This window comes from Oncorhynchus masou, chromosome 29, assembly GCF_036934945.1.
Source record: "Oncorhynchus masou masou isolate Uvic2021 chromosome 29, UVic_Omas_1.1, whole genome shotgun sequence".
Taxonomy (NCBI): Eukaryota; Metazoa; Chordata; class Actinopteri; order Salmoniformes; family Salmonidae; genus Oncorhynchus; species Oncorhynchus masou.
The window spans coordinates 60,566,883-60,591,016 of NC_088240.1; the positions used below are offsets into that span (position 1 = coordinate 60,566,883).

At 44.6% G+C, this 24,134-nt stretch overlaps 1 protein-coding gene across 1 annotated transcript in view; it reads right to left on the reverse strand.

Annotated features, from left to right (window-relative positions):
- The window catches only part of LOC135519670 (uncharacterized), a 30,281-nt gene extending 6,528 nt beyond the window's left edge, over nucleotides 1-23,753 (reverse strand). The window contains exons 1-10 of the mRNA XM_064944908.1: nucleotides 23,647-23,753; nucleotides 15,829-15,980; nucleotides 15,272-15,649; nucleotides 14,709-15,023; nucleotides 14,202-14,459; nucleotides 13,787-14,080; nucleotides 13,485-13,611; nucleotides 13,181-13,262; nucleotides 12,638-13,027; nucleotides 3,743-3,794 (exon numbers count right to left, since the gene is read on the reverse strand). Coding sequence (XP_064800980.1) covers nucleotides 3,743-3,794; nucleotides 12,638-13,027; nucleotides 13,181-13,262; nucleotides 13,485-13,611; nucleotides 13,787-14,080; nucleotides 14,202-14,459; nucleotides 14,709-15,023; nucleotides 15,272-15,649; nucleotides 15,829-15,889 — 1,957 coding nt within the window. The 5' untranslated portion in view covers nucleotides 15,890-15,980; nucleotides 23,647-23,753. The remainder of the gene's footprint in view (nucleotides 1-3,742; nucleotides 3,795-12,637; nucleotides 13,028-13,180; nucleotides 13,263-13,484; nucleotides 13,612-13,786; nucleotides 14,081-14,201; nucleotides 14,460-14,708; nucleotides 15,024-15,271; nucleotides 15,650-15,828; nucleotides 15,981-23,646) is intronic.
- Between the last annotated feature and the right edge of the window lie 381 nt (nucleotides 23,754-24,134).

Genomic DNA, 24,134 nt, shown 5'->3' on the forward strand with positions numbered 1-24,134 from the left:
GAACTTGCGGTAAAAGTTTGTGAAGCCCAGGAAACGCTGAACATCCTTAACGGATTTGGGGGTGGGCCAATCCGCTACCGCCCCTACCCTACCTTAGCGGGTAACGGTTACGGACGGTTATGTCATTGAGTCCCCGGTAGTCGATGCAAGGACGTAACCCACCGTCTTTCTTGGCCACAAAGAAAAACCCTGCTCCCGCCGGGGAGGTTGATGGACGCATGAGGCCTGCTTCCAGAGAGTCCTTGATGTAGGTATCCATAGCAGCTCGTTCGGGTGGAGATAGGGAAAAGATCCGACCCCTGGGGGGGCAAGTGCCCGGAAACAGGTCGATGGGGCAATCGTAAGATCTATGGGGTGGTAGCATGGTGGCCCTCTGTTTGCTAAACACCAGTTTGAGGTCATGGTAACACTCAGGAACTCGGGTCAGGTCGATGGATTCTAAAGACTCGGGAGTAGAACTCGGGAATTCTGGAAAATACAAGTAGCTTGGCACGTAGGACCCCACTGCTTGATAGTGCCCACAGACCAGTCGATGTGAGGGTTATGGCTGTGAAGCCAGGGGTATCCAAGGACGAGAGGGAACTCGGAACAGGAGATCAAATGAAAGTTCATCAATTCCTGGTGTTGTGAAACTGAAAGTCTCAAGGAGGTAGTGACATGAGTGACAAGTCCAGATCCCAAAGGGCTTCCATCCAATGTAGTAACCCTCATGGGGTCACTTAGAAGTTCAGAGGGAACGCCATTCTCCTTCGCCCAGACACCATCCATGAAGTTACCTGCGGCTCCAGAGTCTACCAAGGCTTGAAGGTGAAGCTTGTGGTTGTCCCAGGAGAGGGTGACTGGAATGAGCAGACGGGAGTTGGACGGATGGGAGGAGGTTATGTTTCCCGTTACAGTTCTCCCCGGTCTGTACGGGACAGAGCGTTTCCCTGGAGCCCGGGACACGTGGAACGGAAATGGCCCGGTTTGCCGCAATATAGACAGCGTCGCTCCCTCATCCGGCGGTCTCTCTCAGCCTGGGAGATGCGTCCGATCTGCATGGGTTCCGGTGGAGCCAGTGATGATAAAGGTGGGGACTCGGAGCTGGGACTGATAGGAGCTAGAGGTCTACGGTTGAGTTCTCTCTCTCTCAGACGCTGGTCAATGCGTGAGGCCAACTTGATCAGGGACTCGAGATTGTCCGGTGGTTCCCGAGTGGCCAGTTCATCTTGGATAGTGTCGGAAAGGCCTTTCAGAAAGCACACCGTGAGCGCCTCGTTGTTCCAGCCACTCGCTGCTGCCACCGTGCGGAACTGGATGGCATAGTCCGTCACGCTGCGCCAACCTTGATGGAGAGTCAGGAGCTGTTTGGCTGAGTCAGAACCACTGCTTGGGCCTTGAAACACTCGTTTGAATTCCTCAGCAAAGGCAGAGTAGCTGGCACAGCAGGAACTATGGGCATCCCACACAGCAGTAGCCCAGGCCAGGGCTTTTTCCGACAGCAGGGTGATGATATATGCGATCTTAGACCGGTCGGTGGGAAACGACGAGGGTTGCAGCTCAAAGGAGAGAGAACATTGAGTGAGAAACCCTTTACAAGCACTTGGATCACCTGAGAACCGTTGGGGAGGTGGAAGACGAGGTTCAGCCAGGGGGTTAACTGCCATGGGTACGTGAACTTGAGGTACTGGGACGGGAACTGTTGCCGGGGTAAGTCGATCAGATATTTGCTTAATGGAAGTCAGCATCTCCGACAGAAGATGAGAATGTCTAGCCATTAAGGCCTCTTGCTGAACCAGGGCGGCTTCGTGGCGTTGGACAGTCTCCTGGTGGTGGGACAGCGTGGCAAAAAGGTCCTGGGAACTGGCTGCCTCTGGGTTCATATTTGGCTCTGTGTTTCTGTCAGGACCCGGTTTCGAACCTGGGTCTCCGGAGTGAGAAACAGTCACTTAACCAACTGAGCCACGAATAGACAGCAGAACCCAGAAGATGAGGCAGACACAGCAGTACTTAAGACGGTGAATTTAATAAAGAAAAAATCCTAAAATACAAAAATGGCAAATCCAAAAGGTGGTAGGTAAAACACAAAAGAACTCAAAAGAAACTCACCAAAAATAAACAAAAACAAAAAAAACAGAATACCACAAGAACGTCACCCGGAATCGACAAGAGCACACAGAACACTAGGGCAGGGTGCTAACATACAAACACAGAGCACAGAACTGAGGGAAACAAAGGGTTTAAATACAATCAGGGAAAACGAGACACAGGTGCAAACAATAATGGGGATCAAGGGAAAAACACAGGGACAAAAAGCACAATGGGGACATCTACTGACAAAAACCCGGAACAACCCTGGCCAAATCCTGACACGCGGGTCATCTTCAGAGGGGCCCCCAACATCAGTCAAATGGTGGTGAGGTCTGATCTTCCACTGGTGCCACGTAGCATCTTCCGAGACAATCTGCCGGATGGTAATTACAGATGTGGTCGATGTACCCAGTGTAACTTTACGAACAAATGCACAATGTTCAATCCCCATATCACGGGCAAGGCCATCAAGATTAAGGACATCATTACACGTTCCACAAAAAAAAAAATGTGAGAAGCTTGATCAAGTGTATTTGTGGTCTATGCTATGCAGGAAAAACGAGACGCGCTCTGAAACATGAATAGCAGAACACAGGAGTAATATCAGGACCCTTGACCAGAGAAACCCTGTGGATGCACATTTCATGGAGGCTCGTCACAACATTTGCTCTCTGAGATACATTGGTATCGAACATGTTAAGACTCATAATCTATTATTGAGAAGAGAATTGTATTGGAATCACTGTTTGTGCACCACGTCTCCTAAAGGTCTGAACCAAGAGTTTGATATCAGACCCTTTCTTACATACTGTATGTCACTTTGATTTGTCTTGGCTTCCTGGTCTCCTAGTTACTTTGTACATACTGTATATATTAGATTCTGTAACTACTATATCTGCCCATCTCATCGATATCAAATTATTAGAGATGCACTAATTGTTTTTGAAATAGGTCACTGGAATTATACCTACGGCCACCTCACCTCCTGCTCGTAATAGTCATATGTGCGGGCATTCCAAACGTTTTCAACAATCTTTTTACTACTGTTGCTAAGATTTTGAACTTGAATCCATTTGTATGTATATAATCCTTTATGACCATATGTACCTCTCAGATTAATTATGATTGCTTGTGCCACATGTTTTATTGTTACCACGCCTACACGCGTCATGTGCATAATGGTCATGGAAGATGAAATGTGTATATTTTGGGAAGTGAGTACTCAGTTTGTTTGACCTGACGAAGATCCGTTTCGGATCGAAATGTTGTCAGTAAAGCAGTGAATTGAGAGCATCAACCGTGTGCGGGCCTTCTTGTTCTTCAGTATGATAATATCTACACATCCCGTTGCCAGCTGTGTAGGGAGAATACATAGGCATTCCTAACAACTGACATGAACGTTTCATGACACGTTTATGATTGTCACAACCTTCTCACCTCGTTTTTACCATAATTGTCTGGAACTTATTTTGAAACTGCATGGTAACAGAGTAATTACATTTTAAGTCACGTGGGGAGGTATTGTAACAAACAAAGTGCCAATTGTTTCTACCAAAGACTAAGGAGTTACTAGTTTAGTTACATAAGTAATGTCCAGTTCTCAATTTTTTCCAAGCACTTAAAAAACAAACATATTTGCCATGCAAAGAATAAGACTGAATCAGCACATTACCTCTCTCTTCTTGTTGACTGTGAGCCATGTGTGAGTCTCTGATGAGTGTGAACTGTCACTCCATGTCCCCAGTCTGTTACTCCTCCCTCTAACCTGATGCTGCATCCAGGAAGTCCCTCTGTACTGCATACCACCCAGCCATACTGGACTGTATATAGACCATAATCAACCCAAGCCCATCAACCAACCCATCAATCCATACCAATCAACCAACACTACAATCCCATAGCTTATATATTCAGATAAATTCTGAAGTATTACTATAATTTGTTACTTATTCAAAACCAGTAATAGTGTCATTTTGTGTAGTTATACAGCAAATGTGCATGTAGTCATAAATCAACATAATTGACCGGTACTGTACATAAAGAGATCTAACTGCAATTTCTGTGAAAACAGCATTACTGTAAAATCCATTATGCCACATGTTTTGGGGCAGCAGGTAGCCTAGTGGTTAGAGTATTGGGGCAGTAACCAAAAGGTTGCTGGATCAAATCCCCGAGCTGCCAAGGTTCTGCCCCTGAACAAGGCACTGTTCCCCGGTAGGCCATCATTGTAAATAAGAATTTGTTCTTAACTGACTTGCCTAGCTAAAAGAAGTTTATAAAATGATGCCTTGGTCTTCAGCTCATGATGTGTTTTACTTTAAGATCTGATAGTTAGCCTTACTGAGTTTGACCAAGGCTTTTACAACACTCTGTCGGCCTCAGTTAAGTTTCTTTTCACATTTTAAGACTTTGTTTAAGTGCAACCAACCATACTATATTTATATATGTGGGGTTTTACTTCTCCCAAGTAATTGCATTTGAACTATAATCCCTAAAATACAGTATGTGTTGCTGCTATTAGAAAAAAAGTATGTTCAGATTAAAACATGACTAAGGCCTCAACATGGACATTTATTGTGGTATATTTTCTTTGCAACATGTCTAAGTTAGCTGGATATTCCTTGTCTTTGGATGATCTAAATGTCTGATGGCCTGATGACTAAATCCTTAAACGTCTTCCATCCAGTGGTGGCCACTGATAGTCTAAAAGCCCAAGTTCATCCCATCTACAAAAAAGCCGTCTTTCTTTGATTCCAAGCTAAAATAAAGGAAGAAAACAACAGAAGATGTTTTGGTCGAAAATCTTTTTTCTCAACACATCTCCTAAACAGTAAGGTAGAAATACCCCCTCCAATTACAGTTCTCCATTACTTTATTAACAGTTATCCTCACGCCTCTTAATAGTTTTGGTAAATGCTCTATTTTACAGCCCTGTGTCAGCTGGTACTGTATGTGCCTGGTGGTTGTACATTTTCAATACAATTTTTTACTTGTTGTACAATGAGGCAAGTTTGGAAGGTGTTTTTGTAATGTTTTTTAAGGAAGTGTCATTTTACTTTTGCAACGTTTCTGTTTTTTCACCATGGGGAAGGACTGACAAAGATGTGGTTTGGAAAAGTAGAGGTCAAATCGTTTTTGTTTTTTTGCATTTCAATTGCAAAACTTTCAAGTGGGCAAAACCATTAATCTTGAGACCACAGGGGTGTACATTACTAATCACTGAAAATATCAAAATACCCAATGGATCATGATATTTTCTAGTTTAAAGGGGTACAAAAACATACACTACTGGTCAAAAGGTTTAGAACACCTACTCATTACAGAGTTTTTCTTAATGTTTTACTATTTTCTATCATGTAGAATAATAGTGAAGACATCAATACCATGAAATAACACCTATGCAATCATATAGTAACCCAAAAAAGTGTTAAACAAATCAAAATATATTGTATATTTCAGATTCTTCAAATAGCTACCCTTTGCCTTTATGATAGCTTTGCACACTCTTGGCATTCTCTCAACCAGCTTCACCTGGATTACTTTCCCAACAGTTTTGAAGGAGTTCCCACATATACTGAGCTGCTTTTGGCTTAGCCCTGTGGTCCGACTCATCCCAAACCATCTCAATTTGAATGAAGTTGGGGGATTGTGGAGGCCAGGTCATCTGATGCACCTTTTTCTACATTGCTCAGGCACAGCTAATGTTTTGGTTCAGTGCCTTAAAAGGCTTTTCATGGTCAATCTGGCATCTACTGCGATATGGCCTCTGCAGAAGTCAGGGCATTTAAAGTGCATTTGGAAATTATTCAGACCCCTTGACTCTTTCCACATTTAGTTACGTTAAAGCCGTACTCAAAAATTGATTTAAAAAAATCCTCATCAATCTACACAGAATACCCAATAATAACAAAGCCAGAACTGTTTTTTAGAAATGTTTCCAAATGTAATTAAAAAAAAACAGAAATACATTGTGTTTACTTAGGTATTCAGACCCTTTGCTATGAGACTTGAAATTGAGCTCAGGTGCATCCTGTTTCCATTGATCATTCTTGAGATGTTTCTACAACTTCATTGGAGTCCACCTGTGGTAAATTAAATTGATCAGACACAATTTGGAAAGGTGCACACCTGTCTATATAACCTCCCACAGTAGACGGTGCATGTCAGAGCAAAAACCAAGCCATGAGGTTGAAGGAATTGTCCGTAGAGCTCCGATATAAGATTATGTCGAGGTACAGATCTGGGGAAGGGTACCAAAACATTTCTGCAGCATTGAAGGTCCTCAAGAACACAATGGCCTCTGGCATTCTTAAATGGAAGACGTTTGGAACCCCCAAGACCTCTTCCTAGAGCTGGTCGCCCAGCCAAAACGGGGGAGAAGGGCCTTGGTCAGGGAGGTGACCAAGAACCCGATGGTCACTCTGACAGAGCTCCAGAGTTCCTCTGTGGAGATGGGAGAACCTTCCAGTAGGACAACCATCTCTGCAGCACTCCACCAATCAGGCCTTCATGGTAAAATGTCCAGATGGAAGCCACTCCTCAGTAAAAGGCACATGACCTGCCAGCTTAGAGTTTGCCAAAAGGATCCTAAAGGACTCTCACACCATCAGAAACAACATTCTCTGGTCTGATGAAACCAAGAATGAACTATTTGGCCTGAATGTTAAGTGTCACTTCAGGAGGAAACCTGACACTATCCCAACGGTGAAGCATGGTGGTGGCAGCATCATGCTGTGGGGATGTTGTTCAGTGGCAGGGACTGGGAAACTAGTCATAATCGAGGGAAAGATGAACGGAGAGAAGTACAGAGATCCTTGATGAAAACCTGCTCCGGAGAGCTCAGGACCTCAGACTGTGGCGAAGGTTCACCTTCCAACAGGAAAACGACCCTAAGCACACAGCCAAGACAAAGCAGGAGTGGCTTTGGGACAAGTTTCTAAATGTCCTTGAGTGGTCCAGCCAGAGGCCGGATTTGAACCCGTTCGAAAATCTCTGGTGAGACCTGATAATAGCTGTGCAGTGATACTCCCCATCCAACCTGACAGAGATTGAGAGGATCTGCAGAGAAGAATGGAAGAAACTCCCTAGATTTAGGTGTGCCAAGCTTGTAGAGTCATACCCAAGAAGACTTGAGGCTGTAATCGCTGCCAAAGGTGCTTCAACAAAGTAGTGAGTATAGGGTCAGAATACTTACAGTTGAAGTCGGAATCTTACATACACCTTAGCCAAATACATTTAAACTCAGTTTTTCACAATTCCTGGCATTTAATCATAGTAAAAATGCCCTGTCTTAGGTCAGTTAGGATCACCACTTTATGTTAAGAATGTGAAATAATAGAATTATAGCAGAGAATTATTTATTTCAGCTTTTATTTATTTCCTCACATTCCCAGTGGGTCAGCAGTTTACATACACTAAATTAGTACTTTGTAGCATTGCCTTTAAATTGTTTAACTTGGGTCAAACCTTTCGGGTAGCCTTCCACAAGCTTCCCACAATAAGTTGGGTGAATTTTGGCCCATTCCTCCTGACAGAACTGGTGTAACTGAGTCAGGTTTGTAGGCCTCCTTGCTTGCACACACTTTTTCAGTTTTCTATAGGATTGAGGTCAGGGCTTGTGATGGCCAATCCAATACCTTGCCTTTGTTGTCCTTAAGCCATTTTGCCACAACTTTGGAAGTATGCTTGGGGTAATTGTCCACTTGGAAGGACCCATTTGCGACCAAGCTTTAACATCCCGACTGATGTCTTGAGATGTTGCTTCAATATAACCACATAATTTTCCTTCCTCATGACGCCATCTATTTTGTGAAGTGCATCAGCCCCCCTTGCAGCAAAGCACCCCCACAACATGATGCTGCCACCCGTGTGCTTCACGGTTGGGATGGTGTTCTTCGGCTTGCAAGCCCCCCTTTTCCTCCAAACATAATGATGGTCATATATTTTTGTTTCAAAAATATAGACCAGAGGACATTTCTCCAAAAAGTACGAACTTTGTCCCCATGTGCAGTTGCAAACCGTATTATGTTTTTTTTATGGAGGTTTTGGATCAGTGGTTTCTTCCTTGCTGAGCAGCCTTTCAGGTTATGTCGATATAGGACTAATTGTACTGTGGATATTTATACTTTTGTACCTGTTTCCTCCAGCATCTTCACAAGGTCCTTTGCTCCAAAGTACATTCATCTCTAGGAGACAGAACACGTTTCCTTCCTGAGCGGTATGACGGCTGCTTGGGTCCATGGTGTTTATACTTGCGTACTATTGTTTGTACAGATGGACGTGGTACCTTCAGGCATTTGGAAATTGCTCCCAAGAATGAACCAGACTTTTTCTGAGGTCTTGGCTGATATCTTTTGATTTTCCCATGATGTCAAGCAAAGAGGCACTGAGTTTGAAGGAAGGCCTTGAAATACATCCACAGGTATACGTCAAATTGACTCAAATGATGTCAATCAGCCTATCAGAAGCTTCTAAAGCCATGACATAATTTTCTGGAATGTTCCAAGCTGTTTAAAGGCACAGTCAACTTAGTGTATGCAAACGTCTGACCCACTGGAATTGTGATACAGTGAAATAATCTGTGAAAGAATTACTTGTTTCATGCACAAAGTACATTTCCTAACCGACTTTCCAAAACTATAGTTTGTTATCAAGACATTTGTGGAGTAGTTGAAAAACGAGTTTTAATGATTCCAACATAAGTGTATGTAAACTTCCAACTTCAACTGTATGTAAATGTCATATTTCAGATTTTTATGTTTAATACATTTGCAAACGTTTCTAAAAACCTCTTTTTGCTTTGTCATTATAGGGTAATGTCTGTAGATGGATGGGGGGAAAAGAATAAAAATTGAATCCATATTAGAATAAGGCTGTAACATAACAAAATGTGGAAAAGGTCAAGGGGTCTGAATACTTTCCGAATACACTGTATACTTCTTGCATAGCTGTTGTGAAGGAAGTTGTCAAGGAAGTGAGTTTGTGTTTATACAGGACCTCCCACCACCACCTACTGTCAGCCAATCATGTCAATGCGGAGCTATATGGCGCCCTCTGCATTGTTACAAAATGTGGGAGGCACACAGCAATGCGGTATGGAGCTCGAATTTGGTCTCTGCATGCCTCAGGGGTTCCGCAATGGTGTCACACCCTCCATATGAAGCCTCCCACCACATTTTCAGATCAAGCACAAATTGGCTTTTAGAAAGCACTGGTTTCAGCACTGGTGTTTAAAATGAAAAGGCACCTGCAAAAGATAGTTGCTTATCTATTTTGTTGTGCTGTTACATTTGTTTTGTTGTTTCATGTTCGATGCACTCAGGGTGTTGTTACATGTCATGTGAGAGGCGTTCACCACAAGAAAATGTTGTCTTGTCACTTTGCCTGATTTAAATACTGTATGTGAAATATTTGTCCCCCCCGAGCTGTTTACAGGCATTTGACACTGTTCTGCATTTTATCATCTATTTAACCAGCATCAATCAGTTCAATCACATTACATGTTAAGATGTGTTCATTCAGTTGGAAAAGTCACAGTCCTGGCTGAGCGCACTGTGGCTGCTTCGGTTACAGTGTAGCCAAGCTGTCTGTATGCGCCTATCAATTAAAATACAATGTTATTCGTCACATAGACATACCAAGCCGACGTTACTGCGAGTGTAGCGAAATGCTTGTGTTCCTAGCTACATCAGTTCAATAGTATATAGCAACTCACAAGAATACAGACATCTAAAAGTAAAAGAAGGGAATAAAGAAATATATAAAATACTAGGACTAACAATGTCGGAGTGGCATTGACTAAATACAGTAGAATATAATACATTATATACATATGAGATGAGTAAAGTAGTATGTAAACATTTATTAAAGTGACTAGTGTTCCATTATTTAAAGTGGCCAGAGATTTCATGTCTGTGTGCAGGGTTGAGGTGCAGGGTTGAGGTGCAAGGTGGAGGTGCAGGGTGGAGGTGCAGGGTTGAGGTGCAGGGTTGAGGTGCAGGCTGGAGGTGCAGGGTGGAGGTGCAGAGTTGAGGTGCAGAGTTGAGGTGCAGGGTTGAGGTGCAGAGTTGAGGTGCAGGGTGGAGGTGCAGGGTGGAGGTGCAGGGTGGAGGTGCAGGGTTGAGGTGCAGGGTTGAGGTGCAGAGTTGAGGTGCAGGGTTGAGGTGCAGGGTGGAGGTGCAGGGTGGAGGTGCATGGTTGAGGTGCAGGGTGGAGGTGCAGGATTGAGGTGCAGGGTGGAGGTGCAGGTTTGAGGTGCAGGGTGGAGGTGCAGGGTTGAGGTGCAGGGTTGAGGTGCAGGGTGGAGGTGCAGAGTTGAGTAGCCGGTTATTACCCGGCTTGTGATGGCTATTTAACAGACTGATGTCCTTGAGATAGAAGCTATTTTTCAGACTCTCGGTCCCAGCTTTGATGCACCTGTACTGACCTCACCTTCTGGATGATAGCAGGGGAACAGGCCATGGCTCGGGTGGTTGTTGTCCTTGATTTATCTTTTTGGCCTTCCTGTGACCCAGGTGCTGTATGTCTCCATGTCTTAGTTCTCTCAAGGCTTAAAAATCATTCTTTAACCAGTCTCCTCCTCTTCATCTACACTGATTGAAGTGAATTTAATAACAAGTGACATCAATAAGGGATCATAGCTTTAATCTGGTCAGTCTGTCATGGAAAGAGTAGATGTTCTTAATGTTTTGTGCACTCAGTGTATATGTAGCAATTTAGCAGTTAGGATCTATCTGTAATGGTTATGATAAATTAGGCATTGTTTCTCAATTTGGGCATATAGATAAATGCACACTTTTTTTTGCCCTTGTGTTACATACATTTAAAAAAAATCTTCATTAATGTACTCTAGTTCAATATCATTTATTGTGGAAGAACCTAGGAGATATTGTTCTGCTCTGTTCATAAATGGTGTCAATGCAAATCAATCAATCAAATTTATTTATGAAGCCCTTTTTACATCAGCCGATTTCACAAGGTGCTATACAGAAACCCAGCTTAAAACCCCAAACCGCAAGCAATGCAGATGTAGAAGCGTGGTGGCAAGGAAAATAGTCTGGGTGGCCATTTGATTAATTGTTCAGCAGTGTTATGGCTTGGGGGTAGAAGCTGTTAAAGAGCCGTTTGGACCTAGACTTGGCACTCCGGTACCGCTTGCCGTGTGATAGCAGAGAGAACGCCTAATATGACGTGCCTAATATAGAGGTCCTGGATGGCAGGAAGCTTGGACCAAGTGATATACTTGTACTATTTCCCTCTGTAGCGCCTTTGCTGTTGGATTATATATTTCGGAACGTAGAATACTCATAGCGCAGCATAATGCTGCAATATGCAAGAAATAGATGTAATTTGGACTAGCCTGAAAAAAAGAAAAAAGTACATTATGCTTTTAAGTTGTATACTATCTGAATGGTTTGCTATTTATGTATGAATCATGGTAAAATAAGTAAAATAGCATGAAATGAGTAATAAAATTGCAAAATCTTCTCTGAACCCCTTGACAGAATGTGTATGTATTGCATCATTTCTCTAAGTCCCATGGCAAAATGTGTAGAATAATAATTTTTTTGAGGTCAAGAGTGGGGCCCTAAAATGTTGTGCTCACAAGGTAGGGGAAACAACATTTTTCTTAGGGCCCCCAAAAGGTTACCGCCAGCTCTGACTACATGTGTGGGTATGGATGTTGTTAAGCAGACCCGCGAGCCACTGCTGCCCCACTGACGAGTTCAGATTTTTTTGTGGCCCCCACCCCCATCAAAGTTGGCCATTCCTGATTTATACCATTGGTAGCCTGTAATTATTGTTGAATGGAGATGGTAGATTGGAAATAGCAAAAAAAGAAATATACCATTTATACATGCTTTGAACAGATTTCAGAGAACAAACAAATGAAAAAAGTGAGGTTGTGCCTCAATATAAAATCATGTTGAAATAATGAACACCTATAATAGAAAAATATTCTCAGATAGTGGTGAGCTGATAATGTCACAAACGATACACACGCTACAATGGGGCTGAAGGCCATGTGTTGTGATTCTGGATGGCCAGACAGCTACAGTAGCAACAATGACACAAAGATGCCAACTGGGGAATCGTAGGTGGCCCGTTTCAGATAGTTTTAACTTATTCTTGATAGCATGTCTTATTTTGACTGATGTCACTTCCATGTTAATATGTAATATGTAATATGTTTATTTTCAATAAACATTGGAGAAGAAATATACTTTACATGTTGTCAACAATCTAAGTCAACTTGTCTTTACCTTTTCCAAACCACATCTTTGTCAGTCCTTCCTTGTGGTGACAAGTCAAATGACACTTCCTTGAAAAACATTACCAAAACATGCTTCTATGTACAACTAGAAAATATTCTTATTGAAATTATACAACCACCAGGAACATACAGTACCAGCTGACACAGTGCTGTAAAACAAAACTACACTAGCTTCAGTTAAACAAAAGTCTAAGTATCATCATAAAACTCAATCCGGATTCAGAAAATGATATAAGAACCCATGGCTAATACTGTATCCTTTCCCCCATGTTTCTAGCGAAAATTGCTTTGTCACTCACCACCACCCATAATAGCCTTGACGTTGGAGTAAAGCGCTGTATCCTCATCTGACTCTGCTGCTGGCTTACTGTTCTCTTTCTCCTCATCCTTCCCCATATTCACACCACTCCCCTCTCTTCCATCTTCTTCCTCCTCATTCTTCTTCTCTCTTTTGATTTTGGCGTAGTCTGACTCTGTGGTGGTGGTCTTCTTCTCTGCCTCCTCAGGAGTCTTCTTCTTCAGCAGGGAGTAGTTGATACTGGCGTAGTCCACTTCATTTGGTTCTCCCCCTGTGGTAGATTTCCCTACGGCTCCACTGGTCTGGGGCCCTCCATTTTCAGCTCCCTCGCTCAGCTCCACCTGCAGAGGGGTCTGTTCGTCCCCCACAGCCAGTCCTGCATCCGTCTATGGAGTAGAAGACAGAAAGTACTGTGTTAGGAGTCTTTTGTTAGCTTGGTGATCCCAGATCTGTTTATGCTGTCTTAGCATTCACATGCAAATATGAGTTGATAACTGAATGTTTGCAGAGCTGAATAAAGAAAGAAACTGGTACTGCACCTGTTGGTCTTCACATGTCACCATCTCCAGGTTCATGAAAGGGCTTTTGGAGTCTGAGTACATTGGGATCCTCTCTTTTTGTCTAAGGAAAATATTGCAAATGACATTTCTCTAACTGTATCTTGGAGGGGTTAGCAAGCACGCCCATTACATTATGGTGCAAGGCGTTGGTGCATTTGACAACATATCTGATTCTCTTGATAGTAAATATGAATTTCTAAAGACAATCTGAAGTGTATTTTTAAAAACAACACTCAGTTAACACTACAGTTAACACTGTACATCAGTAATAGAATGCATTTACCTTTTACGTTTCCCTTTCAAACACAGGAAGATACAACAGATGGTGGCTGAGAGGGCTGCACCAACCACAAATGCAGTAATCAGTTTTAGGTCCGACAGCAAAGCTATAATGCCTTCCAATTCCTTCTCTAAAAAGAGAACAACAACTATGAATGAGAAGTGGCTCACATTCCTTCATATCCTCTGGAAGAAAATATTAATTTCCATAAGCCTAAATGTACAGAACATCCTCAATATTGCAAACATTGGGTGGGATTGGGAAGCTGTGACTCACTAACCAAGTAACTTGACATACATATTTACCTCTTTGCTTTTCTTGGCTCTTATTTTGTGTGACCTGCAGCTTCTCTCTCACTACACCCACCACATTTCTGCTGACACACTCCACAGTGGTGTTGTTGTGGTTTCCAACAGGCAGACTGATTGTGCTGTTCACTGAGGAACCCAACACTGACGTAGTGAGGCTGCACCTCTCTGTGTTGAGCTCCAGAAGTGGCCACACTATGAGAGGTGAGGGAACCCCCTGACTGACACACACACAGGTCATGACCTCTGCCTGGTCCACACACCCAGAGCCAGGAAGAATCACAGGAAGGTCTGGAAAAAGACAGTGAAGAGAGAGATATCAGTGATAGATTGATGCTAAAAACATGCCAGAGTAATTCCAGATCATAAAATATGACATGAGTTTGCATATTACAGTCAAGTTAGTACTTACACATCACAGTGACAACAGTGGAAGCAGTCATAGTCCTGTTGAGGTGTTGAACTGTACACACATACTCCCCAGAATGTTCTCTTGTCACATTGGAGATGGTGAGAGTGGCATTTTCAGTGTAATTCTGAAGTGGGGCACTTGTCCCGTTCTTACTCCAAGTGATGTCAGATGGAGGGTAACTGTCAACACTGCAGGTCAGATCCAGGGTACCATCCTCCTTCACCGTTTCATTTCCAGTTATTTGGGGGTCTTTCACATCTTTAAGTGCAAAGAGTTTCTAATTGTACAGATGTATTTTTAAACATACACTAAATTCAGACTATGTTGGTTGAGGGACTAATAACAATGGATCATGATTAAAAAGGGGAAAAGTCAAAGCCATGACACAACCGCAGGTGGAGCCTTCATACTGTATCATTTGCTTATTATCAAGGTTATTCTTAGGTTTCAAAGATTCTCTGGAATAAGGTGTTTATTAATGTAAAATGTAGGATAGGTGGTACTCACATGTCACATTCAAAGTTACTGTCTCTTCAATTTTTTTCTTGAAGGTTACTTTACACGTAACCATCATATTGTGGTGTTCAGCTGAGGGAGTAAAGGTCAACGTTGAGAAGTGGGTTGTCGTCATAGTGGTCAGGTTCTCTCTCTCCTGTATGGTGATGTTGTCTCGGTGCTCAGTGATGTTGTCTCCTGTTCCTCTCCATCTCCATGTGATGTTAGGAGGAGTTCCAGAGCACATCCCTGGGGCGGTGCAGGTCAGAGTAGCTGGTACTCCCTCTGTCAGAGCAGGAGTCAACACTGAGGGCTTCTGGGTCAGAGCTGGAGGCAGGAAATACAAACACAGAAGTGAGTTTTACATCTGTGTACAAAACAGCAGTGACACATAATCAGCCGTAGGAGAGCAGCATGCATGTGATGACTCTGAATGGGAGTTTTCCTAGTAATGTCATCTTATGATAGGACTTTATAATAAGGGAGACCTGAGGGGGAACTTGGCAAGTGTGTAATGTACACAATTAACTACAATAATAGGTTGTCCCTGTAACTGGTAATAATAGTCATAGTACCGCTCACTGCGATGTTCACTTTCTTCGGGTATATATATGAACTATGAAGTCTGAATTGATACTCTCCAGCATCATTCTCTCTGATGTCGTTGATGATCACACTACAGTTCTTCTTTGTCAGATCAGTCTCCAGCAGAGACACTCTCTGTTTATAACCCTTCTGAGCTTTAGAGGGAGTTTCAGAGTGGAAAATTATGTTTTTATCCTGATCACATTTGCCACTTGCAGGGCACTTGAACCATATTGCAGTGGTAGGCTTGATGTTATCAGGGTGAGTGAATGTACATGAAATAACAGCACATAGTCCCTTCTCTGCTGTTATTTCTGCTGGACTGAAAGTGATGGTCCAGGGTGATGCTTTTGGTGGTGCTGCCAGTGCTGATGGAGGGAAATGAATACAGTCATGAGTAATACAGAAAGCACTTGGATACTACTTCACTTGTTCGTAAACATGTTTTATTAGATAGTGTCTACTGAGATATTTGCCATACCACTACTCCTACCACATCTACTAATGATTATCACATTAGCATTAGTTGTGATAAAAGGGACCTTACTATCGCATGTGGATCTCTCTGTCAGAGAGAGAAGTAGAGCTGCTGACATGAGGACCCACATCCTGCTTCCACTGCCTTGATGAATCAATCACAGTACCGGGGTCTCTTTCCTCTTTCTCTTCTTGTCACTGTCTCTGTTTGTGTCTTCTGGTCTGGAGCACAAGTGTGAAATAGAATATGAAATGGTGTTGTGATAATAACAACATATAGCAATACACATCCAATATTAACGTTTCATTACATCTTTATGAGTGCTACAGTGTCATTCATAACAACCGTCTTAGCATGTTTATTCAACTAAGGCGTATTTTGCTGTAATGCCTAGAGAGTATGTCAAAGAAAAATGTATGGTCACAGTTCCTATGAGGGACTTCTTCATAATGCATTCCAAGCACATTTATAACTCCTTATGAGTGACTCCCCATTATAATGCCCAACATAAGCTTTAATAACTGCTCAAAAATATCTTTAACAGCATTTATAAATCTTTATGAATAAGCTACAGTTGAAGTTGGAAGTTTACATACACTTAGGTTGGAGTCATTAAAACTCGTTTTTCAACCACTCCACAAATTTCTTGTTAACAAACTATAGTTTTGGCAAGTCGGTTAGGACATCTACTTTGTGCATGACATAAGTCATTTTTCCAACAATTGTTTACAGACAGATTATTTCACTTACTTCACCGTATCACAATCCCACCGGGGCAGCGTTTACATACACTAAGTTGACTGGGCCTTTAAACAGCTTGGAAAATTCCAGAAAATGATGTCATGGCTTTAGAAGCTTCTGATAGGCGGCTGATTGATATAATTTGATTGAATTGGAGGTGTACCTGTGGATGTATTTTCAGGGCTACCTTCAAACTCAGTGCCTCTTTGCTTGACATCATGGGAAAATCAAAAGAAATCAGCCAAAACCTCCAAAAGTCTGGTTCATCCTTGGGAGCAATTTCCAAACGCCTGAAGATACCACCTTCATCTGTACAAACAATAGTACGCAAGTATAAACACCATGGGACCACGCAGCCGTCATACCGCTCAGGAAGGATATACGTTTTGTCTCCAAGAGATGAATGTACTTTGGTGCAAAAAGTGCAAATCAATCCCAGAACCACAGCAAATGAGCTTGTGAAGATGCTGGAGGAAACAGGTAAAAAGTATCTATATCCACAGTAAAACTAGTCCTATATCGACATAACCTGAAAGGCTGCTGCTGCTCCAAGGAAGAAGCCACTGCTCCAAAACTGCCATAAAAGTTTGCAGTTTGCAACTGCACATGGGGACAACGATTGTACTTTTGGATAAATGTCTTCTAGTCTGATGACACAAAAATAGAACTGTTCGGCCATAATGACCATCGTTATGTTTGGAGGGAAAGGGGGAGGCTTGCAAGCTGAAGAATATCATCCCAAGCGTGAAGCACGGGGGTGGCAGCATCATGTTGTGGGGGTGCTTTGCTGCAAGGGGACTGGTGCACTTCATCATGAGGTAGGAAAATTACGTGGTTATATTGAAGCAACATCTCAAGACATCAGTCAGGAAGTGTCACGACTTCTGCCGAAGTCGTTGCCTCTCCTTGTTCGGGCGGTGCTCGGCGTTCGACGTCACCGGTCTTCTTGTCATGTCTTGTTATGTCTGTTCCTGTCCTTTCTCTTCATTCTCTCTCTCTGCTGGTCTTTTTAGGTTACCTTCTCTGTCTCTCATTCCTCAGCTGTTCTACATCTGCCCTAACTAGCTCTTTCACTCTTCCCCACCTGTTCTCTCTTCCCCCTCTGATTAGGTCTCTATTTCTCTCTCTGTTCCTGCTACTTTCAGTGTCTGATTCTTGTTTGTGTTTTTTGATGCCAGAAGCAAGCTGTCGTCTCGTTTGCTTCCACCTTGTCCTGTCCTGTCGGAGTCTGCCTGGCAGGAGCATCCTGCACTATACTAACGTTCTTTTGTTCCGCTGACAACGTTGGAAGAGGATTTATGCCATTCCTGTATTTTCATTAAAGAACTCTGTTTTCTGTTAAAACCGCTTTTGGGTCTTCACTCAAGTTCATAACAGAAGAATCAGACCAAGAATGGACCCAGCGGCTCCGGACCCTTTTCACTCCGCCGTCGAGATCCAGGGAGCGATGCTAGGCAGACACGAGGAGGAATTGTCTGCTGCTCAACATGCCGTTGAGACCCTGGCCGTCCAAGTCTCCGACCTCACAAGACGGGTTCACCAACTCCACCTCGATCCACCGCCCACTTCCAGGGTTTCCGAGTCTCCGGAGCCCAGGATCAACAACCCGCCGTGTTACTCTGGGGAGCCCACTGAGTGCCGCTCATTCCTCACTCAGTGTGATGTGGTGTTCTCTCTCCAGCCCAACACTTACTCCAGGAGCGCAGCCCGCATCGCCTACGTCATTTCTCTCCTTACCGGACGGGCGCGTGAGTGGGGCACGGCAGTCTGGGAGGCGAGGGCTGAGTGTATTAACCAGTATCAGGACTTTAAGGAGGAGATGATACGGGTTTTTGACCGTTCTGTTTTTGGCGAGGAGGCTTCCAGGGCCCTGTCTTCCCTATGTCAGGGGAATAGATCCATAACGGATTATTCTATTGAGTTTCGCACTCTCGCTGCCTCTAGTGACTGGAACGAGCCGGCATTGCTCGCTCGTTTTCTGGAGGGTCTCCACGTCGAGGTTAAGGATGAGATCCTCTCCCGGGAGGTTCCTTCCAGTCTGGACTCCTTAATAGCTCTCGCTATTCGCATAGAGCGACGGTTTGATCTTCGTCGCCGAGCTCGTGGAAAGGAGCTCACGTTCTCCGTTGCTCCCCTCTCCACATCACTGCCACCTGCCGCATCACTGCCACCCTCCTCCGCCGGCTCGGATGCTGAGCCTATGCAGCTGGGGGTATTCGCATCTCGGCCAAGGAGAGGGAACGGAGAATCACCAATCGCCTCTGTCTCTACTGCGGCTCCGCTGGTCATTTTGTCACCTCATGTCCAGTAAAAGCCAGAGCTCATCAGTAAGAGGAGGGCTACTGGTGAGCGCAACTACTCAGGCCTCTCCTTCTGGATCACGCACTACCTTTCCGGTCCATCTCCGCTGGCCCGGTTCATCTGCTTCCTGCAGTGCCTTGATAGACTCTGGGGCGGAGGGCTGTTTTATGGACGAGACCTGGGCTCGGGAACATGACATTCCTCTCAGACAGTTAGGGGAGCCCAGGGCCTTGTTCGCTTTAGATGGTAGTTCTCTCCCCAAGATTCAGCGTGAGACGCTGCCTTTAACCCTCACTGTCTCTGGTAATCATAGCGAAACCATTTCTTTTTAATTTTTCGTTCACCTTTTACACCTGTTGTTTTGGGTCATCCCTGGCTAGTGCGCCTTAACCCTTCTATTAATTGGTCTAGTAATACTATCCTATCCTGGAATGTTTCTTGTCATGTAACCTGTTTAATGTCTGCTATCCCTCCTGTTTCCTCTGTCTCTTCTTCACAGGAGGAGCCTGGCGATTTGACAGGGGTGCCGGAGGAGTATCACGATCTGCGCACGGTGTTCAGTCGTTCCAAGGCCACTTCTCTCCCTCCACACCGGTCGTATGACTGTAGTATTGATCTCCTTCCGGGAACTACTCCCCCCGGGGTAGATTATACTCTCTGTCGGCTCCCGAACGTAAGGCTCTCGAGGATTATTTGTCGGTTTCGCTCGACGCCGGTACCATAGTCTCCTCCTCCTCCCCCGCCGGAGCGGGGTTTTTTTTTGTTCAGAAGAAGGACGGGTCCCTGCGCCCATGCGTGGATTATCGAGGGCTGAATGACATAACAGTTAAGAATCGTTATCCGCTTCCTCTTATGTCTTCAGCCTTCGAGATCCTGCAGGGAGCCAGGTTTTTCACCAAATTGGACCTTCGTAACGCCTACCATCTCGTGCGCATCAGGGAGGGGGACGAGTGGAAGACAGCGTTTAACACTCCATTAGGGCACTTTGAATACCGGGTTCTTCCTTTCGGCCTCGTTAACGCTCCAGCTGTCTTTCAGGCACTAGTTAACGACGTCCTGAGAGACATGCTGAACATTTTTGTTTTCGTTTACATGGACGATATCCTGATTTTTTCTCCGTCTCTCTCGATTCATGTTCAGCACGTGCGACGCGTCCTCCAGCGCCTTTTGGAGAACTGTCTTTATGTGAAGGCTGAGAAGTGCATTTTTCATGCCGCCTCTGTCCCTTTTCTCGGTTCCGTTATTTCCGCTGAGGGCATTAAGATGGATCCCGCTAAGGTCCAGGCTGTCATTGATTGGCCCGTTCCTAAGTCACGCGTCGAGCTGCAGCGCTTTCTGGGCTTCGCTAATTTCTATCGTCGTTTCATCCGTAATTTCGGTCAGGTGGCAGCTCCCCTCACAGCCCTTACTTCTGTTAAGACGTGCTTTAAGTGGTCCGTTTCCGCCCAGGGAGCTTTTGATCTTCTTAAGAATCGTTTTACATCCGCACCTATTCTTGTTACACCTGACATCTCTAGTCAGTTTGTTGTTGAGGTTGACGCGTCAGAGGTGGGCGTGGGAGCCATTCTTTCTCAGCGCTCTCTCTCTGACGGCAAGGTCCATCCTTGCGCGTTTTTCTCTCATCGCTTATCGCCGTCAGAACGTAACTATGATGTTGGTAATCGCGAACTGCTCGCCATCCGCTTAGCCCTAGGCGAATGGCGACAGTGGTTGGAGGGGCGACCGTTCCTTTTGTCGTTTGGACTGACCATAGGAACCTTGAGTACATCCGTTCAGCCAAACGACTTAATGCGCGTCAGGCTCGTTGGGCTCTGTTTTTCGCTCGTTTCGAGTTTGTTATTTCTTATCGTCCGGGCTCAAAAACACCAAGCCTGATGCTTTATCTCGTCTCTTCAGTTCTTCTGAGGTCTCCACCGACCCCGAGGGGATTCTCCCTGACGGGCGTGTTGTCGGGTTGACTGTCTGGGGAATTGAGAGGCAGGTAAAGCAAGCACTCGCTCACACTCCGTCGCCGCGAGCTTGTCCTAGGAACCTTCTGTTCGTTCCCGTTCCTACTCGTCCGGCCGTTCTTCAGTGGGCCCACTCTGCCAAGTTAGCCGGCCACCCCGGCGTTCGGGGTACGCTCGCTTCCATTCGCCAGCGTTTCTGGTGGCCCACTCGGGAACGTGACGCGCGTCGATTTGTCGCCGCTTGTTCGGTCTGCGCGCAGACTAAATCTGGGAACTCTCCTCCTGCCGGCTGTCTCAGACCGCTTCCCATTCCCTCTCGACCGTGGTCTCACATCGCTTTAGATTTTATCACCGGACTGCCTTCATCAGCGGGGAAGACAGTTATTCTTACGGTTGTCGATAGATTCTCTAAGGCGGCTCATTTCATTCCTCTCGATAAGCTCCCTTCTGCTAAGGAGACGGCTCAGATCATTATCGAGAATGTTTTCCGAATTCATGGCCTTCCGTCTGACGTCGTTTCCGACAGAGGTCCGCAGTTCACGTCTCAATTTTGGAGGGAGTTTTGCCGTTTGATTGGGGCTTCCGTCAGTCTCTCGTCCGGCTTTCATCCCTAGTCTAACGGTCAAGCCGAACGGGCCAATCAGACTGTTGGTCGCATTTTACGCAGTCTTTCTTTTCGTAACCCTGCGTCTTGGTCAGAACAGCTCCCCTGGGCAGAGTACGCCCACAACACGCTTCCCTCGTCTGCTACCGGTCTATCCCCTTTTCAGTGTAGCCTCGGGTACCAGCCTCCGCTGTTCTCATCTCAGCTCGCCGAGTCCTGCGTTCCCTCCGCTCAGGCTTTTGTCCAGCGTTGCGAGCGCACCTGGAAGGGGGTCAGGTCGGCACTTTGCCGTAATAGGGCGCAGACTGTGAGGGCCGCTAATAAGCGTAGGACCAAGAGTCCTAGATATTGTTGCGGTCAGAGAGTATGGCTCTCCACTCAGAACCTTCCCCTTAAGACAGCTTCTCGCAAGTTGGCCCCGCGGTTCATTGGTCCGTTCCGTATTTCCCAGGTCATTAATCCTGTCGCAGTGCGACTTCTTCTCCGCGCTATCTTCGTCGCGTTCACCCGGTCTTCCATGTCTCCTGTGTTAAGCCCGTTCTTCGCGCCCCGCTCGTCCCTCCCCCCATCCTTGTCGAGGGCGCACCCATCTACAGGGTTCGTAAGATTTTGGACATGCGCCCTCGGGGCCGTGGTCATCAGTACCTAGTGGATTGGGAGGGGTACGGTCCTGAGGAGAGGAGTTGGGTTCCCTCTCGGGACGTGCTGGACCGTTCGCTGATCGATGATTTCCTCCGTTGCCGCCAGGTTTCCTCCTCGAGTGCGCCAGGAGGCGCTCGGTGAGTGGGGGGGGTACTGTCATGTCTTGTTATGTCTGTTCCTGTCCTTTCTCTTCATTCTCTCTCTCTGCTGGTCTTTTTAGGTTACCTTCTCTGTCTCTCATTCCTCAGCTGTTCTACATCTGCCCTAACTAGCTCTTTCACTCTTCCCCACCTGTTCTCTCTTCCCCCTCTGATTAGGTCTCTATTTCTCTCTCTGTTCCTGCTACTTTCAGTGTCTGATTCTTGTTTGTGTTTTTTGATGCCAGAAGCAAGCTGTCGTCTCGTTTGCTTCCACCTTGTCCTGTCCTGTCGGAGTCTGCCTGGCAGGAGCATCCTGCACTATACTAACGTTCTTTTTGTTCCGCTGACAACGTTGGAAGAGGATTTATGCCATTCCTGTATTTTCATTAAAGAACTCTGTTTTCTGTTAAAACCGCTTTTGGGTCTTCACTCAAGTTCATAACACTTCTAGCCATCATTGATCCCTTTTTCATTTTCCATTGGTTTTGTCTTGTCTTCCCACACACCTGTTTTCAATCCCATTCATTACCTGTTGTGTATTTAACCCTCTGTTTCCCCTCATGTCTTTGTCAGAGATTGTTCTATTGTCAGTGTAGTTGCTTGTTGTATAGGTGCGCGTCGGGTCCTCGTACCCATGTTTGTTTGTATGTGTACATTTTAGTGTGATGGAGCATACTACGTGGACTTTATTAAAAGACTCCATTTTTACACTCCTTTTGACTCTCCTGCGCCTGACTTCCTTGCCACCTATACACCTATGTCTGACAGGAAGTTAAAGCTTGGTCGCAAACAGGGCTTCTAAATGGACAATGACCCCAAGCATACTTCCAACATTGTGGCAAAATGGCTTAAGGACAACAAAGTCAATGTATTGGAGTGGCCATCACAAAGCCCTGACCTCAATCCTATTGAAAATTTGTGGGCAGAACTGAAAAAGCATGTGCGAGCAAGGAGGCCTACAAACCTGACTCAGTTACATCAGCTCAGTCAGGAGAAATGGTCCAAAATTCACCCAACATATTGTGGGAAGCTTGTGGAAGGCTACCCAAAATGTTTGACCCAAGTTAAACCATTTAAAGGCAATGCTATCAAATACTAATTCAGTGTATGTAAACTTCTGACCCACTGGGAATGTGATGAAAGAAATAAAAGCCTAAATAAATCATTCTCTCTGCTATTATTGTGACATTTCACATTCTTAAAATAAAGTGGTGATCCTAACTGACCTAAGACAGGGAATATTTACTATGATTAAATGTCAGGAATTGTGAAAAACTGAGTTGAAATGTATTTGGCTAAGGTGTATGTAAACTTCCGTCTTCAACTGTATATAAAGCCTTATGAAGCAATGTGATGTAATGCCCTAAATGATTAATAGAAAATTACCATTACATTAAGTAGTCATAATCAAGTTTTAACAGTCATTCAATGTAACAAAACAAAAATATATAATGGTTGAATAGCTTGTCTTTCGATCCATGCAGAAAGTTAGACTGAATCAGCACATTACCTCTCTGTGTGCTCTCTCCTCCTGTTGATCAGGAGCCCTGTGACTCTCTGATGGGTGTGAACTGTCACTTCATGTCCCCATTCTGTTACTCTCTCTAACTTGGTGCTGCAATCCAGGAAGTCCCTTTGTATTGTATACCGCCCAGCCATACTGTATATAGACCATAATCAACCAACCCATCAAACCAACTTGGTTGACTTGGTTGACAGTCATTAAGCAGACATTCTTATCCAGAGAAACTTACAGTAGTGAGTCAATGCATTTTTTTTTACTTTTTCCTGTATTGGTCCCCCGTGGGAATCAAACCCACAACCCAGGCTTTGCAAGCACCATACTCAAACAACTGAGCCACAGACTGCCATCCCAACACACCCATGCCTTTTGTATTTACATGCAGTTTTACCATAAGAAAGATTTATACAAGAAAATGTGTACATATTTCAAGATTGGCTGTTTGTAACAAGTACATGTGAATAATATTTAAAATG